General features: G+C 47.8%; 1 protein-coding gene across 1 annotated transcript in view; it reads right to left on the bottom strand.

Moving 5' to 3' along the window:
* The window catches only part of LOC140195615 (NFX1-type zinc finger-containing protein 1-like), a 63,587-nt gene that overhangs the window by 24,543 nt on the left and 20,592 nt on the right, over positions 1-18,452 (bottom strand). The window contains exons 4-7 of the mRNA XM_072254265.1: positions 18,069-18,209; positions 14,124-14,269; positions 5,281-5,421; positions 665-851 (exon numbers count right to left, since the gene is read on the bottom strand). Coding sequence (XP_072110366.1) covers positions 665-851; positions 5,281-5,421; positions 14,124-14,269; positions 18,069-18,209 — 615 coding nt within the window. The remainder of the gene's footprint in view (positions 1-664; positions 852-5,280; positions 5,422-14,123; positions 14,270-18,068; positions 18,210-18,452) is intronic.

Raw genomic sequence — 18,452 nt, forward strand, 5'->3', positions numbered from 1 at the left:
TACAGAACACTGGCCTCACACACATTCTTCCTGTCTGTATTCTAGACAGATAACCTACCTCGCCTCGACCCGTTATCACCGAAGCCCCATTGAGCCAAAGCCTTCCTACTCTGTTCTCCTCTACTCTGATGCCCACTCTATAAGGTGTCTCCTTTTAAACTCTTCTTGCTGTTCTGACTGGCTGATGTCCACGTGCTTGCGCAGTCGTGCCTTGATCAAACCGCTGAAGAAATAACCAACATCATCCCATGCACCATCGGTCCACAGGACATGACACACAGGGATTTGGGGCTCGATTACATTTTTTGTGTGTTTGTTGCCATCTTATATGTGCTTTGTGCTGTGTATGGCCGTTGGTATTGTGTTTTGTACCTTGGCCCTGGGGTAATGCTGCTTCATTTGGCTGCATTCATGTGTGGTTAAATGACAATTAAACTTGAACTTGATTCAAGAGTCCTGATATAGTTTATTCCTCTCCGTAGATGCTGTGTGACCTGCTGAGAAACTGGGAGTGGGGTGAGAATATTCCCTGGGAATTCCAGCCCCTTCCCTCAGTAACCCACCGAATAGCCTTGAGGAGGGTTTGAAGACTGGCCGCTGGTCATTGGCCAAGTTCCAGACCCCAGCAGGCATGAGGTCCACTGGGATGGTGAAGCAGACTTGCCTGATGTGGTTGCCTCTGGCACTGGGCCCAGCGGATAGTGGTCGATGGGACTGGCGCTTCCCTGTGCCTGTTCCCTGCCCACATCCTGCAGTTCAGGGTTCCAGTCCGTGTCCATCGGAGACCAGAGGTGGAAGGGTATATTCAGCCAGTCCAGGATAACCCCGCTCTTCGAGTCACTGAGGGGAATCTGTAGCGTGGGGAAAGGTGCCAGAGAAAGTGTAACTGCCTGTCCAAGGGCTCCTGGTCAGACCCTAACCTTGTCCATGCACCAGCTGTCCTCCCCCGAATCCCTTCTGTTCTCTCTCCCTGTGACCATCCCCTCCCTCACTCCACTGGTAAAGCTCCACCATTCTCCCCTTGATCCCTCCCCCCCTCCTCCCTCCCCATGACCATCCCCTCCCTCGCCCCACCGGTAAAGCTCCACCATTCTCCCCAATCCCTCCTCCCCTCGATTCCTGAAACCCTTTCTCTCTCCTCATAACCATCCCCTCCCTCACACCACTGCCAAACCTCCACCATTCCCCCCTCAATCCCTCCTCCCCTCCTCTCTCCCCATGATCATCCCCTCCCTCACACCACCGCCAAACCACCATTCTCCCTTCAATCCCTCCTCCCCTTGATTCCTGAAACCCTTTCTCTCTCCTGACCATCCCCTCCCTCACACCACTGCCAAACCTCCATCATTCTCCCCTCGATTCCTGCATCCCTTTCTCTCTCCTCATAACCATTCCCTCCCTCGCCCCACCGCTAAAGCTCCACCATTCTCCCTTCAATCCCTCCTCCCGATTCCTGCAACCCTCTCTCCTCATAACCATCCCCTCCCTCACAGCACCACCAAACCTCCACCATTCCCCCCTCAATCCCTCCTCCCTCCCCATGACCATCCCTTCCCTCGCCCCACCGCTAAAGCTCCACCATTCTCCCCAATTCCTCCTCCCCTCCTCCCTCCCCATGATCATCCCCTCCCTCACACCACCACCAAACCTCCACCATTCTCCCCTCAGCCCCTCCTCCCTCCCCATGACAATCCCCTCCCTCACCCCACTATCAAACCTCCACCATTCTCCCCAATCCCTCCTCCCCTCCTCCCTCTCCATGATCATCCCCTCCCTCACACCACCACCAAACCTCCACCATTCTCCCCTCAGCCCCTCCTCCCTCCCCATGACCATCCCCTCTCTCACCCCACTGCCAAACCACCATTCTCTCCAATCCCTCCTCCCCTCCTCCCTCCCCATGACCATCCCCTCCCTTGCCCCACCACTAAAGCTCCACCATTCTCCCCTCAATCTCTCCTCCCCTCCTCTCTCCCCATGACCATCCCCTCCCTCACACCACCGCCAAACCACCATTCTCCCTTCAATCCCTCTTCACCATCTTGCCCTCGATTCCTGCAACCCCTTCTCCCTCCCCACGACTATCCCATCACCTTACGCCAAACCTCCACCATTCTCCCTTCAATCCCTCTTCACCATCTTGCCCTCAATTCCTGCAACCATGACCCTCATCTCCCACTTCCCCATCTCCACACTTCCGTTGCTCTTCGTCCCTCCTTCCCTCCCCCGAATCCCTGGAACCCCTTACCTCCCTCCCTCTCTCCCTCTGAGTCTCCCTTCCCTCCCACCACACCACCAAACCTCCACCATCTTCCCCACCCTCCCTGGGACTTCTCACATCTCTCCCCACCACCTGCCCCTCCCTCCACAAGACCCCACCACTCGCTTGTCCCTCACACAAATCCCCCACCCCCCAATCTTCCTCGGAAATCGCCCACCACTTGCTTGCTCATCGTTAACCTCCACTCCCTCCTGGGAACAGCTCCCACCCACTTACCTCCTCACCAATTCTCCCTCCATGGAACATCACCTATCCCCATATCCCTTCCTCCGCACACCCTTCACTTTCCCACTCCAACCTACAAAAGGGGGTGCCTAAGGAAGGCGGCATCCATCATTGAGGACCCTCATCACCCAGGAGATGCCCTCTTCTCAATGCTACCACCAGGGAGGAGGTACAGGAGCCTGAACACACACTCAACGATTCAGGAACAGCTTCTTCCCCTCTGCCATCAGATTTTTGAATGGACAGTGAACTCATGAATACTACCTCATTGTTTTTGCTATTTTTACACTACTTATTTAATGCATAGAAATCTACGGCGCATTACAGGCCCTTCGGCCCACAGTGTTGTGCCAACCATGTAACCTACTCTAGAAACTGCCTAGAATTTCCCTACTGCATAGCCCTCTATTTTTCTGAGCTCCATGTACCTTTCTAAACGTCCCCTAAAAGACGCTATTGTATCCACTTCTACCACCATTGCTGGCAGTGCATTCCACGCACCAACCACTCTCTTGCCTCTGACATCCCCCTTGTACCTACTTCCAAGCACCTTGAAACTATACCCCCTCGTGTTAGCCATTTCAGCCCTGGGGTAAAGCCTCTGGCTATCTGCATGATCATTGCCTCCCATCATCTTATACACCTCTATCAGGTCACCTCTTAGCCCCTGTCGTTCTGAGAAGAAAAGGCCAAGTTCCCTCAACCTATTTTCACAAGGCATGCTCTCCAATCCAGGCAACATCCTTGTAAATCTCCTCTGCACTCTGTCTATAGTATCCACATTCTTCCTGCAGTGAGGTGAGCAGAAATGAACACAGTACTCCAAGTGGGGTCTAACCATGGTCTTCTATAGCTGTAACATTACATCATGGCTCTTGAACTCAGTCCCACGGTTGATGAAGGCCATCACACCATACACCTTCTCAACCACACTGTCAGCCTGCACAGCAGCTTTGCGTGTCCTATGGACTCGGACCTCAAGATCCCTCTGATCCTCCACACTGCCAAGAGTCTTACCATTAATACTATATTCTGTCCTCAAATTTGACTTACCGAAATGAACCAATTCACACTTATCTGGGTTGAACTCCATCTGCCACTTCTCAGCCCAGTTTTACATCCCATCAATGTCCCACTGTAACCTCTAACAACCCTTCAGACTATCCACAACACCCCAAACTTACTAACCCACCCTTCTATTTCTTCATCCAGGTCATTTGTAAAAATCACAAAGAAGAGCGGTCCCAGAACAGATCCCCCACAGATCACCACTGGTCACCAACCTCCATGGAGAATACGAACCATAGACAACCACCCTTTTCCTTCTGTGCACAAGCCAATTCTGGATCCACAAAGTAAGGTCTCCTTGGATCCCTTGCTTCCTTACTTTCTGAAGGAGCCTTGCATGGGAATCTTATCAAATGCCTTACTGAAATCCATATACACTACATTCACTGCTCCATCTTCGATTTGTTTTGTTACCTCCTCAACGAATTCAATCAGGCTTGTAAGGCGTGACCTGCCTGTGACAAAGCCATGCTGACTATCGCTAATCAGATTATGTCTCTCCAAATGTTCACAAATCCTGCTTCTCAGGATCTTCTCCAACAACTTGCCCACCGCTGAAGTCAGAGTCACTGGTCTATAATTTCCTGAGTCATCCTTTCTCCCTTTTCTGAACAAGAGAACAACATGTCAAAAGCTTTTCTCTTCTTCTTAACTAGATTTTCTACATCCTTTGTACACAATGATTCTTTTCCCTGCCTCAATGGAACACACCTATGCAGAACTCCATGCAAATATTCCCTGAACATTTGCCACATTTCTGCCGTGCATTTCTCTGAGAACATCCGCTCCCAATTTACGTTCCCAAGTTCCTGCCTAATAGCATATTTCCCCCTACCCCAATTAAATGTTTTACCAAATTGTCTGTCTCTATCCCTCTCCAGCACTGTGGTAAAGGAGACAGAATTGTGATCACCATCTCCAAGAGATCTGACACCTGAGCAGGTTCATTTCACAATACCAGATCAAGTACAGCCTCTCCTCTAGTTGGCTTATCTACATATTGCATCAGGAAGCCTTCCTGAACACACCTAACAAATTCCACCCCATCTGAACCCCTTGCTCCAAGGAGATTCCAGAATATTAGGAAAGTTAAAATCTCCCATCACAACAACTCTATTATGATTGCACCGTTCCAGAATCTTCCTCCCTATCTGCTCCTCGATGTCTCTCTTACTATTGGGGGTGGGGCTATAAAAAATAACACCCAGTAGAGTTATTGCCCCTTTCCTGTTTCTGACTTCCACCCACACGGACTCAGTGGACCATCTCTCCATGACTTCCTCCTTTTCTGCAGCCATGTACACTATCTTTGATTAGCAATGCCACACCCCCTCCTCTTTTTGCCTCCCTCCATGTCCCTTTTGAAACATCTAAAGCCCAGCATGTTCAGCTGCCATTCCTGTCCCTAAGACTTAAGTACATTATTTAGTTTTGTAATTTATAGTTTCTTAAAAAATTAATACGAATTGTAACATACTGCTGCCACGAAACAAATTTCAAAACAACAGATGCCAGCAGTATTACGCCCAATTGAAATTCTGATTCTGAACCCACCATCTTCCTTTTCCTATCCCCATCTTAGCCCCTTTTCCTACCTCCCCAAGACCCAGGCATGCCCTCCTGTCCCCACCCAGCTGTAACAACCCTGCACCGACCCACTGACACACCCTTCCCTCCACTGACCAAGGATCCCCGGCCTCATTTACCGAGGGCAACCCCAGTTCCTTCGCATCAGCCTCCATTTCGGGGGCCAGCTCGTCGTCCCGCAGGATTCCCAACTGGAGCATCTCCAGGACCTTGGAGCAGTCAGCGATGCTCGCCTTGGTGACTTCGATCTTCTCTTTAATCTGCAACAGGTCAGAGCCGTCACAGGGACCTGGCCTCTTGAGGGTTAATTATACATTGTAATTCTACCTGCCTCTGGCATTTCAAAACTGCCCACACCTTGTTTTCTGGCATCTCCTCAAAGTCCTTCCCTCCCTCCCAAGAACAGCTCCTCCCTCACCTCCATTTCCTTCATGAAACAGCACCAAGTACACTGCATTCCTGTTAATTGGGTCATCGGTCAGTGAGGCAGATTCTCATTTGGGACAACTCTAAACGAATAAAAACTAATGGAGAAAAGAGCCGTGATTCCCTTCATTTTTTTTTTGGGACACTATGCCACTTAATTACAACAGGAGAAGGTTGCCAAACTTTCTAACTAATGTCAATCTTGTGCTGTTGTCTCGCCGTGAGTCACTGCACCTTGCTTAGAGCGATCAGCTTCTGAAATAGTGATCAGTGTTTCTGTTCAAAAAGCAGTGATTTTTGTCACTGATAGCAGTAAGACAATTCAGAACAGTTTTCTGCCTGGCCTGCTGCGTTCACCAGCAACTTTGATGTGTGTTGCTTGAATTTCCAGCGTCTGCAGAATTCCTGTTGTTTCAGAACAGTTTTGCTCACTTTGGTTTCAAGAATCCAGAACCTGGAGATGCCAGAAACTGCAGGGAGTGAAAACGAAATGATTTCACTACTTCAGCCAGTTAGGAACTACAAATAACCTGAAGGGATCCACAGTCATCTTGAATGTTACCATGAAAATGGAGAGTACAATCCTCAAAAGCAACGTATGAAGGCAGTCCATTATCTGCGCTGATTTGGTTCATGTACGATCCAGCAAAATAACATGGCTACGTAGACTGATGAATTCCTCCATCAATAAATAAAAGACAACAGACAATAGACAATAGGTGCAGGAGTAGGCCATTCGGCCCTTCGAGCCAGCGCCGCCATTCACTGTGATCATGGCTGATCATCCACAATCAGTATCCAGTTCCTGCCTTATCCCCGTAACCTTTGATTCCGCTATCAGAGATTAAGGGAGCTAGGGCTTTACTCTTTGGAGAGGAGGAGGATGAGAGGAGACATGATAGAGGTGTACAAGATAATAAGAGGAATAGATAGAGTGGATAGCCAGCGCCTCGTCCCCAGGGCACCTCTGCTCAATACAAGAGGACATGGCTTTAACGTAAGGGGTGGGAAGTTCAAGGGGGATATTAGAGGAAGGTTTTTTACTCAGAGAGTGGTTGGTGCGTGGAATGCACTGCCTGAGTCAGTGGTGGAGGCAGATACACTAGTGAAGTTTAAGAGACTACTAGGCAGGTATATGGAGGAATCTAAGGTGGGGGCTTATATGGGAGGCAGGGTTTGAGGGTCAGCACAACATTGTGGGCCAAAGGGCCTGTACTGTGTTGTACTATTCTATGTTCTATCTTTAAGCGCTCTATCCATCTCTTTCTTGAAAGCATCCAGAAATTTGGCCTCCACAGCCTTCTGGGACAGAGCATTCCATACATCCACCACTCTCTGGGTGAAAAAGTTTTTCCTTAACTCCATTCTAAATGGCCTACCCCTTATTCTTAAACTGTGGCCTCTGGTTCTGGACTCACCCATTAGTGGGAACATGCTTCCTGCCTCCAGCGTGTCCAATCCCTTAATAATCTTATATGTTTCAATAAGATCCCCTCTCAGCCTTCTAAATTCCAGAGTATACAAGCCCAGTCGCTCCAATCTTTCGACATATGACAGTCCCGCCATCCCAGGAATTAACCTTGTGAACCTACACTGCACTACCTCTATAGCAAGAATGTCCTTCCTCAAATTTGGAGACCAAAACTGCACACAGTACTGCAGGTGTGGTCTCACCAGGGCCCTGTACAGCTGCAGAAGAACCTCTTTGCTCTTATACTCAATTCCCCTTGTTATGAAGGCCAGCATGCCATTAGCTTTCTTCACTGCCTGCTGTACTTGCATGCTTGCTTTCAGTGACTGATGTACAAGAACACCTAGATCTCGTTGTACTTCCCCTTTTCCTAACTTGACTCCATTTAGATAATAATCTGCCTTCCCGTTCTTACCACCAAAGTGGATAACCTCACATTTATCCACATTAAACTGCATCTGCCATGCATCTGCCCACTCACCCAGCCTGTCCAAGTCACCCTGCATTCTCATAACATCCTCCTCACATTTCACACTGCCACCCAGCTTTGTGTCATCGGTAAATTTGCTAATGTTACTTTTAATTCCCTCATCTAAATCATTAATATATATATTGTAAACAGCTGCGGTCCCAGCACTGAACCCTGCGGTACCCCACTGGTCACCGCCTGCCACTCCGAAAGGGACCCGTTAATTGCTACTCTTTGTTTTCTGTCAGCCAGCCGATTTTCAATCCATGTTAGTACTCTGCCCCCGATACCATGTGCCCTAATTTTGCCCACTAATCTCCTATGTGGGACTTTATCAAAGGCTTTCTGAGAGTCCAGGTACACTACATCCACTGGCTCTCCCTTGTCCATTTTCATAGTTACATCCTCAAAAAATTCCAGAAGGGACTAATACAGTTTCATAGTGTTGTTGAAGTATTGATAGTGTTCTGATTTAAATGCATAATCTGTTACTTAAATGGTAGTTTGTCCTTTTTGTATGTTTTTAACTATTTCCATGAAACTTCAGCTAATTGGGGCAAACGCTTAATTGGGCCAAATTGTACTGTTCTTGTTGTGTCCCAATTAACCAGAGTCAACTGTATTGTAAAAGTGTTACAAACCCGCAGGTTTTGTTTGCTGTGGACTGTCACTTCAAAAGAGCGATTCAGTGAGGCAGAACTATGTTTTTGTTCACTGACTGGCTTGCAGCTTGTTTGAAAACAAGGGGGGGGAGAGGGGAGAGGGGAGAGGGGAGAGGGGAGAGGGGAGAGGGGAGAGGGGAGAGGGGAGAGGGGAGAGGGGAGAGGGGAGAGGGGAGAGGGGAGAGGGGAGAGGGGAGAGGGGAGAGGGGAGAGGGGAGAGGGGAGAGGGGAGAGGGGAGAGGGGAGAGGGGAGAGGGGAGAGGGGAGAGGGGAGAGGGGAGAGGGGAGAGGGGAGAGGGGAGAGGGGAGAAAAACCTGAAAACGACTAGCCACTCCAGCTTGTCGAAGCTGGGATTTGAAACTCTGCTATACCCATGCAGGTGGGTTGCTTATTGATCCAGTGCACATCAAATGTGTGGCTGTCACTTCGTATAATCCATAGGAGTGGATTAAGGAATGTCCTGTGGGACCACTCGAAGTTAACCCTTGTCTGGGTATGTTATGTGATAAACCCTTGAAGACGACATCCCTGTGACAGATCACTCTGGTGGTAACTTGTACGTGGATTTAGAACGGCTCGACGGAGGATCTTCGACAACTGATATTTATTAATTACCATCATGGAACCTGTGGAATTCAACGCAATTGCCTTCTCTCTATGTTTCACCCTGGATTACAAATATCTCTCTCCCATCATTCCTTCTGTGGAAGAACTGAACTTTCTTACTTTACCATCTCAAGACTCTAAGCTTTGTTTCCCCAAGCTTAACTGAATTTGGGAGCTATATTACACACGTAACACTGTTAACATTTGTTTATCTTGGTTAAGTTACAATATTATAAATAGATACTAATAAAGATAGTGGTTTTAATATTAAAACCTGACTCGGTGTGAAATCCATTGCTGCTGGTTTATTTCTAAAACATTACAGTTCGTAACAAAATTGGGACCTGTGTCCGGGATATGAACAAATTTGGGGGCTTATTGATTGATTAATTATCGATTTGATTGGGGAAATCCTTTTTGATTTATTTGTGTGTGGAAATCAGCAGCAATGGATATTAGTATTGAGGAGTTTTTGGGAGATCCAACCCCGGAGGCATTAGGAAAAGCCAAAAAGGATGAAGTGTTGGCTATTGCTAATGCGCTGCACCTTACTGGGATAAAGCGGGCTATGAGGAAGCCAGAGATTCAGAGGAAAATAGTTGAGCGCTATACAGGTGTCCCCCGCTTTCTGAACGTTCTCTTTACGACATTTCGCTTTTACGAAAGACCTACATTAGTACCCGTTTTCGTTAACCGAAAGAGGATTTTTGCTTTTACGATAAAAGACGCTCGCTTTAAACTTGTGTTTACCTTGAGAAAGACTACCATGACCATGAAGCCTTGCGTGGGCACGTATGTGCGCATGCATGATGTGTGAATGTGTGTACGTGTGCATGCGTGACGTGCGCGTACGTGCAAATCCATGACGTGCACATGCGTGTACGTGCGATTTTTTTTCGACAAATCGATTTTGGCTCAAACTTCCTGATTCTGGTAAGTGAATACTAACTGCACCTATGTTATTTCTACTTTATATAGGCTATGTATTCATCATATCATTCCTGCTTTCACTATATGTTAGTGTTATCTTAGGTTTTATGTGCTATTTGGTATCATTTGGTAGGTTATTTTTTGGGTCTGGGAATGCTCAGATAATTTTCCCATATAAATTAATGGTAATTGCTTCTTCGCTTTATGCCATTTCAGCTTACGAATTGTTTCATAGGAACGCTCTACACTCGGATAGCGGGGGAAACCTGTACATCTATGCAGGTGTTTGATGAGGTGGTGTTAAAAAGGTTTCCTGTGAGTAAAGAGGAGATCCAGTTACGACTGGAACAATTGAAGTTTGATAGTAGAGGCTCAGGGAAAACAAAGACAGGGGCAGTATGATGCCAGAGAAGCAGACAGACAGAGGCAGTTTGCAGATGAAGAGGCTGACAAACAGAAGGAAGGAGCGGAAAACAGGTGGTTTGTATTGGATAAGTTAAAGCTCGAGAAAGAAGCTGCTGCTTCTAAGAAGTTGGTTGTACCGTTTATTGACAGCTAGGCAGTTGAACTGGTTCCTCCATTTGATGAGACTGAGGTTGATAAATACTTCCAGCATTTTGAGAAAGTGGCTCACAGTCAAAAGTTGTCGAAAGAAAGCTGCTCTCTCTTGTTACAGAGTGCATTTAGGGGTGAGGCTCAACAAGTTTACTCTGCTTTGTCAATTAGAGATGCAGCTAATTTTGAGGTAGTGAAACAGGTCGTACTCAAAGCCTATGAATTGGTTCCAGAAGTCTATAGACAAAGGTTTAGAAATTTGAGGAAATCTATGAACCAGACTTATGTGGAATTTGCTTATGACAAGTTTGTGTGTTTTGACCGCTGGTGCACATCTAAAAATGTGAATGATGATTTCGACCGCTTGAAAGAGTTGATTTTAATTGAAGAATTTAAAAGGTGCCTCCCTGATGACATAAAGACATATTGAGATGAAAAGGATGCTGCCACTTTGCAGGAGACTGCTAGATTAGCAGATGAATTTGCTTTAACCCACAAGGTTAAGTTTACCCCAAGTAAGAGCTTCCGAAAGAGTAGCAGGGATAACCCGGGTAAACCAGAACTTAAATCTGGGACTAGTGACAAAAGTAAAGGTGAAGGGAAGCAAGTGAAGGAGAAATATTCTGGTCTTACTTGTTACTATTGTAAGAAAGCTGGTCACATTATGGCTAATTGTTCCGTCCTGAAGGAGGAGGAAAAGGAGGTGGTCCTAAATGCTTGTATTCAGCAGGCTGAAACACCTATAAACCCACAGGGTTCTGAACATTCTGATGAGGCTCAATTAAGGACTGGGAAGTCTGGCTGAGTTAAGAAAGGATTCGATCATTTTATGTCAGATGGGTTTGTCTCAGTAAAGGAAGGGTGAACCCTGGTACCAGTGAAAATTCTTCGAGATACTGGGGCTCCTCAGTCACTTATGTTAGACAGTGTTCTAAAGTTTAGTGATGAGACTGACATTGGTGAGGTAAACCTTAAAAGGCATTGAAGGCCACGTTGTTTCGGTACCTCTGCACAAGGTAATTCTGAAGTCAGGATTAGTTTCAGGACCCGTTAAAATAGGACTCTGTTAACATCTGCTTATCTTGGTTAAGTTACGATATTATAAGTAGGTACTAATAAAGAAAGTGGTTTTAACATTAAAATCTGACTCAGTGTGAAATCTCTTGCTGCTGGTTTATTTCTAAAACGTCACAGTATGTAACAAAGGGTTAATCCCCCTCCAATTTATGACATTTACTGGGAGTATTGTTATGAAGGGCCCGAACATTGTTGAGGATCCCTAATACCCATCCCACAATCTCTCTGATCCACTACCGTCGGGAAGGAGGTTCAGGAGCATCAGGGCTAGGATTGGCAGACTGGGAAACAGCTTCTTCTCTCAGGCTGAACCCTGCCGCTATTGAGGTCTCATCACTAGGGCAGGGAGCTGATTACTGCTTACCTATGCTGAATGCATTTTGAATTATATTTCATTAACTTTTCATGATTAATGGGTGGCAGGGTGGAAATAATTCTCTACCTAAGGAGGTGTAAGGCGCCCCTTCCCTCCGCTAGCCTGCAGGTCACCCTTGGGCAAGGTGTAGCACCTGCTTAACCCCCCCTCCACCGATCAGTGTCAGGTGAAGCCATGGGAGCAGGTGGTGGACGGTCGTCTGAGCAGCTGGTTATGCGACCACTGACTGCAGGCAGACAATCTCTGAAGAGTATTGCTAATGGCTGGTGTCACCCATCTTGTAAAGGCACTGCCCAGAAGGTGGCAAAGGGAAACCTCTTCTGTAGAAAAGTTTGCCAAGTACAATCCTGATGAAAGGTCTCAGCCCAAAATGCCAACTGTTTATTCACTTCAGTAGATGCTCCCTGACCTGGCCAAGTGGCAGGGTGAGCCACCCCGACTCTGATCTTGATAAGTCTTTTATGTAGCACCTTATCAAACGCCTTCTGGAGATCCAGAAATAAAACACCCACCTGTTGCCCTCTGGCCACTGAATGAACTACATTCTACAAGTTTGTCAAACCTGTCTTTCATGACACCATGCTGAGTCTGCCTGAAGAAAAATACCTTCCTTAATTACAGCTTCAAGCATTTTTGCGGCAATTGACTAAGCTAACTGGCTTGCAAGACCAAAGCACAGGAGCAGAATTAGGCTATTCAGCCCATCAAATCTGCTCTGCCATTCCATCATGATTGATTTATTATCTCTCTCAAGCCCACCCTCCTGCTGGAGCGGAGGAGTTTCGGAGACTGTCCATCGAAACTGGGAGCAAGGTTGGATTGGTCTAAGTGCCGAGCTGGTTTGGAAAGGTCGGACATGGGTCGGAACGTTGCTGAGGCCCGCTGCATTGCTGTGGCAGGGCTTGGGTCCTAGTGCAGGGTTTGGACAGTCCAGTTAGACTGATAAGGCAGGGTGTCAGGACTGGAGGCGAGGGTTCGGACGATCATGCTCACTGCTCCCAGACCTTTGCTCCCCTCTCCGTGGCGCTGAGGCTGTGAGGACGGCTATGGCTGCTCCAGGCTTCGTGTCTGTGAACTTCACAGTCTGCAGTTTGATGGGCCGAGACTGAGGCCATGGGCCTGCTCCGGGCTCCAGTTCTGTCAACTCAATTTGGCTCTGAATGCTGTTGCTTGCTTTTATTGTTTGCACAATTGTGGCCTTTTCCATTTCTCTCGCACATTGGGTGTTGTATGATTTATACATACTTGAATAATAAACGTACTTTGAACTTTGAATTGGCTGTCTGTGGCAATGAATTCTACAGACTCACCACCCCTGGCTAAAGAAATTCCTCCTCATCTCCGTTCTAAAGGTACGTCCTTGCATTCTGAGACTGTGTCCTCTGGTCATAGGCGCCACTACTATTGGAAAACATCCTCTCAACGTCCACTCCGTACCTGACCAGAGGCCCTCCGTTGGTCAGGGTCGACCATGGATGTAGCGTCCTAGCTATCCAGATACACAAGCTTGGGCAGTACGATATGGAGAGCAGACATCCCACCTTGCAAAAACTCATTTCAGGGAGGTAGCACATTCAATTTGCAGGAGACTTCTGGGAGAGATGGGATGTCTGCAATAGAGTAGCTCCTTAGCAGCTAGCCAGCTAGTTTAAATAACGTTAGCTATGCTAATGAACGGATGACACCTGTTAAACTCACCTCAGCATGTCTTTTACAGTCTTAACCCACCATGGGCAATAGAAAAGTCACTGTTGCAAACAGTGCAGCGAGCAACACTGTCATTATTTTTGACCCCTATTAGGCAGGGGTACACTTTAGGGTAGTCTGGGGTGACGTACGTTTTATATTTTATTTTTTTGGAACACTCTGCCATGGCGCGCTCTCGCGCTCTCTCTCTCTCTCTCTCTCTCTCTCGTGGTCGCTCTCGCGCTTTCTCTTGCTTTCTCTCTCTCGCTCTCAAAAAAATTGATTTCCGTGTTATTGTATATAATCTGTGGGCATCAGGGAGCCACTATTAATATGCAGGAGACTCCCGGAACTTCCGGGAGAGGTGGGATGTCTGGGAGACCAAACTGTTGCCCATGTAGCAGGCTCCCCCTCTCCACACAGCTGACAAATCCAAAGGAATGGCAGAGACCCATACCGTTTGGTACCAGCAGTTGCCAGTCGGCGTTGAACTCAATGCAGGGACTCCAGTTTCAGATTCTCCCCCTCAGGGTTTACTCCTGAAGCCTTCCCCATACATGGGAACAGCAGAACAAATGATTTTTAGATGTGACTGTTCCTGCCTCGATCACTTCCCCTGTCAGGTCTCTCCATAAGCGACAAGGAGCGTGACGGAGACATTGCCCGAGACCCGCAACAAATCCAGGTGATAAGACAGACCCACCTCTTTGAATCGGCGTCTCTGCAGGAGCGTCAACGTTGCCTGCAGCCTCTGCTTGCGAACGTTCTCCAGCGTGAACTGCTGAAGTTGCTGGCTTTTGCAAACCCCACCAATCCGCACGATACTGCAGCAGTAAGACTCAAGGAGCCCTGAAGGAGTTAAGGAGGGAAAATCAGTGTGGTTCCCAGGAAAGGTGCTCCCAAACAACAGGAATTCTGCAGATGCTGGAAATTCAAGCAACACACATCAAAGTTGCTGGTGAACGCAGCAGGCCAGGCAGCGTCTCTAGGAAAAGGTACAGTCGATGTTTTGGGCCAAGACCCTTCGTCAAGACTAACTGAAGGAAGAGTTAGTAAGAGATTCCTAACGTGGTTGAATTTGGCAATTGCTTCATTGTTAATCAACCCCATGCCAAACCATTAATCTGTCTCTTCCTAACAACCTGCATCGGGGCCACAGCCCCCCCATACCCCTCCTATCCAAACTTCTCTTAAATGTTGAAATCGTCACATGTCCACCACTCGCACTGGCAGCTCTCACTCTCCACACTATCACCGCCCACTAAGTGAAGATGTTCCCCTTAAACATTTCACCTTTCACCCTTAACCCATGCCCTCCAGTTCTCATCTCACCCAACCTGAGGGGGAAAAGCCTGCTTGCATTTGCCACATCTATACCCCTCAGAATCTTCAATAGTTCTATCAAATCTCAAAGGGATAAATAAATAAAGGCATCCGTTAGTCTTGCGAGACCATGGATCTGCGCCTGGAAAGTCTTCACCCTCCAGGGCGCAGGCCTGGGCAAGGTTGTATGGAAGACCAGCAGCAGTTACCCATGCTGCAAGTCTCCTCCCTCCACGACACCAATGTTGTCCAAGGGAAGGGCATTAGGACCCATACAGCTTGGCACCGGTGTCGTCGCAGAGCAATGTGTGATTAAGTGCCTTGCTCAAGGACACAACACACGTTGCCTCGGCTGGGGCTCAAACTCACGACCTTCAGGTCGCTAGTCCAATGCCTTTACCACTTGGCCACATGCCCACACCAGGGGATAAATTCCAACCTTTCTCTATAACTCAAGTCCTCAAGTCCTGGCAACATCCTTTGAATTTTCTCTGCACTTGTTCAATGTTATTTGCATCCTTTCTGTAGGTAGGCGACTAAAACAGCACACAATACTCAAAATTAGGCCTCACCAGCATCTTATCCAATTTCAACATAACATTCTAACTCCTGCACTTTATACTTTGATTTATGAAGGACCATGTGCCAGAAACTTTCTTCATGACCCTATCTACCTGTGACAGTACTTTCAAGAAATAATGTATCTACATTCCCAGATCCGTTTGTTCTACCATACTGCTCACCATGCAAGATCTACCCAGCTGGTAATCCCAAAGTGCAACACCTCACACTTGTCTGCATTAAATTCCATCTGCCACTTTCCAGCCAATTTTCTAGCTGGTCTAGATCCCACTGCAAGCTCTGATTGTCTTCGCTGTCCACTACACCCCCAATCCTGGTGTTATCTTATCATAATGTCAGATGTCCCGAGACACAGAGAAGCTTTGGTCACCTGCCATCCAGACAGATCATTGTATGAGGCACAAGATATTAAGACATACAGATTGAGAGGACGCAAACACAAGGAAATCTGCAGATAACAGGAATTCTGCAGATGCTGGAAATTCAAGCAACACACATCAAAGTTGCTGGTGAACGCAGCAGGCCAGGCAACATCTGTAGGAAGAGGTACAGTCGACGTTTCAGGCCGAGACTCTTCGTCAGGACTAACTGAAGGAAGAGTTAGTAAGAGATTTGAAAGTGGGAGGGGAAGGGGGAGATCCGAAATGATAGGAGAAGACAGGAGGGGGAGGGATGGAGTTAAGAGCTGGACAGGTGATTGGCAAAAAGGATATGAGAGGATCATGGGACAGGACATCCAGGGAGAAAGACAAGGGATGGGAGGAACCAGAGGGTGGGCAAGGGGTACAGTCAGAGGGACAGAGGGAGAAAAAGGAGAGAGAGAGAGAGAGAGAGAGAGAGAGAGAGAGAGAGAGAGAGAGAGAGAGAGAGAGAGAGAAAGAAAGAAAGAAAGAAAGAATGAATGTGTGTATAAATAACGGATGGGGTACAAGGGGGATGTGGGGTATTAGCGGAAGTTTGTAAAGGCAATGTTCATGCCATCAGGTTGGAGGCTACCCAGACGGAATATAAGGTGTTGTTCCTCCAACCTGAGTGTGGCTTCATCTTTACAGTAGAGGAGGCCGTGGATAGACATGTCAGAATGGAAATGGGATGTGAAATTAAAATGTGTGGCCACTGGGAGACCACTTTGTTGAACACCTACGTTCTGTCCGCCAGAAAAAGCAGGATGGCCAGAAAGAGTGTGTGGGGTCCCAGAAAGGGTAGGGAAGACAGTGGAGGTTTGTTGATGGAGAAGAAAGGGATGAGAAGATGGTTGGGGGGGGGGGGAGGGAGGGATGGAGGATGGAGGAGATGGAGGAGGTTTGGTAGTGGCCAGGGAGGGAACGAGGATGTGTCGCTGAGACTTTATAAGCCATTGGTCAGAACACACTGGGAGAACTGCAAGCAGTTTTAAGCCCCCAGCCCCATCTAAGAGAAGATGTGTTGGCATTGGAGAGGGTCCAAAGGAGGTTCATGAGAACGATTCTGGGGATGAAAAGGTTAATGTCTAAGGAGCATTTGACGCCTCTGGACCTGTACCTGCTGGAATTCAGAAGGATGAGAGGATCTCTTTGAAACCCATCGAATACTGGAGGCCTGTAAAGAGTAGCTGTGGAGAGGATGTTTCCTATAGCGCGAGAGTCTATGACCAGACAGCACAGTTTCGGATTAGAAGAACATCATTTAGAATAGAGATGAGGAAGAATTTCTTTGGCCAAAAGACGGTGAATCTGTGGAATTCATTGCCCCAGACGGCTGTGAGTGACAAATCATTGGGTGTATTTAAAGTAGAGGTTGATAATTTCTTGATTAGTCAGGGTGTCAAAGATTACAAGGAGAGGGCAGGAGAATGGGGTTCAGACGGAAAAAAAAATCAGCCTTGGCGGAATGGCAGAGCAGACTCGATGGGCTGAATGGCCTAATTCTGCTCCTATATTTTACGGTCTTATGGATGTCCCAGGGAGGAAGGTCTGTGTGTGTGTGCGCGTGTGTGTGTGTGTAGGATGGGAAAGATAGTGGGGGTTTGGTGTTGGGTGGCTGAGTGGGATGGAGAGAGGGTGACTGGGCTGGGAGTCTTGCAGCGTCAGGCAGGATCGGCTAACTGGACACGAGGCCCTTCTGCAGTGCCTCCACCATGAGCAGATAATGACGAGGGTCAGCGAGGACAGCGTGCTTGATGATGGACTGCGGGGATATTACTGAATCTTGAAGACGACTTGCAAAAGTAAGCACCAGGGTTAGTCGGCTGGGGAAGTGGTAGGTGAAATTTAACCGACAGGCAATGCTTCAGAGAAACTCTGACAGAGGTGAGGTTATGTTGATTGGCTAATTGCTAAATACAAGCTATTCTGCAGATGCTGGAAACCCAGAGCAACACAGCAGATCAGACAGCATCAAACAGTCGATGGTTCCGCTCGAGTCTGGTCGTCAGGACAGGAAAGGCAGAGGAGGAAAGCCGGGGAAGGGGGTGGGGTAGAGAGGAGGGGAAGAGGGGAAGGAAGACAAGCTGGAACTGACAGGTGAAGCCAGGTGGGTGGGGAGGGTTTAATGGACGAAGAAGCTGGGAGGTGATAGATGGAAAAGGAAATGGTCTGAAGAAGGAATCAGATAGGAGAGGAGGGTGGACCTTGCGAGAAAGGGAAGGAGGAGCACTGGGGGGGGGGGGGGGAGGCAATAGGCAGGTGAGGAGACAAGAAGTTAATTGGTATTTGCTTTATCATTCCCACGTGTACCAAGATGGTGAAGAACAGGAGCACCTCACCTTCCAAAAAGAGGTCCAGCTCGTGGTCCGTGTGGCAGACGACAAGGATGGGGTTGTCCTGCCCCAGCCTCTCGGCATTCTGCCACAGCCCCCGATTGTGAAGCAGCAGCTGCACCAGCTTTAGTTTAACAAAGGTCTTCCCTGGAGAACCAAGAATCAGGATTAAAATCACTGGCATAGGTCATAAAATGTGCTGTTTTACAGCTGCAGAACATTGTAATACACAACAAAAACAACTAAATTACCAGTATACAGTATGTACTATGAAAGGGACCAATAGACAATAGACAATAGGTGCAGCAGTAGACCATTCGGCCCTTCGAGCCTGCACCGCCATTCTGAGATCATGGCTGATCATCTTTTATCAATACCCGGTTCCTGCCT

Source organism: Mobula birostris, chromosome 3 (genome assembly GCF_030028105.1).
Source record: "Mobula birostris isolate sMobBir1 chromosome 3, sMobBir1.hap1, whole genome shotgun sequence".
NCBI lineage: Eukaryota > Metazoa > Chordata > Chondrichthyes > Myliobatiformes > Myliobatidae > Mobula > Mobula birostris.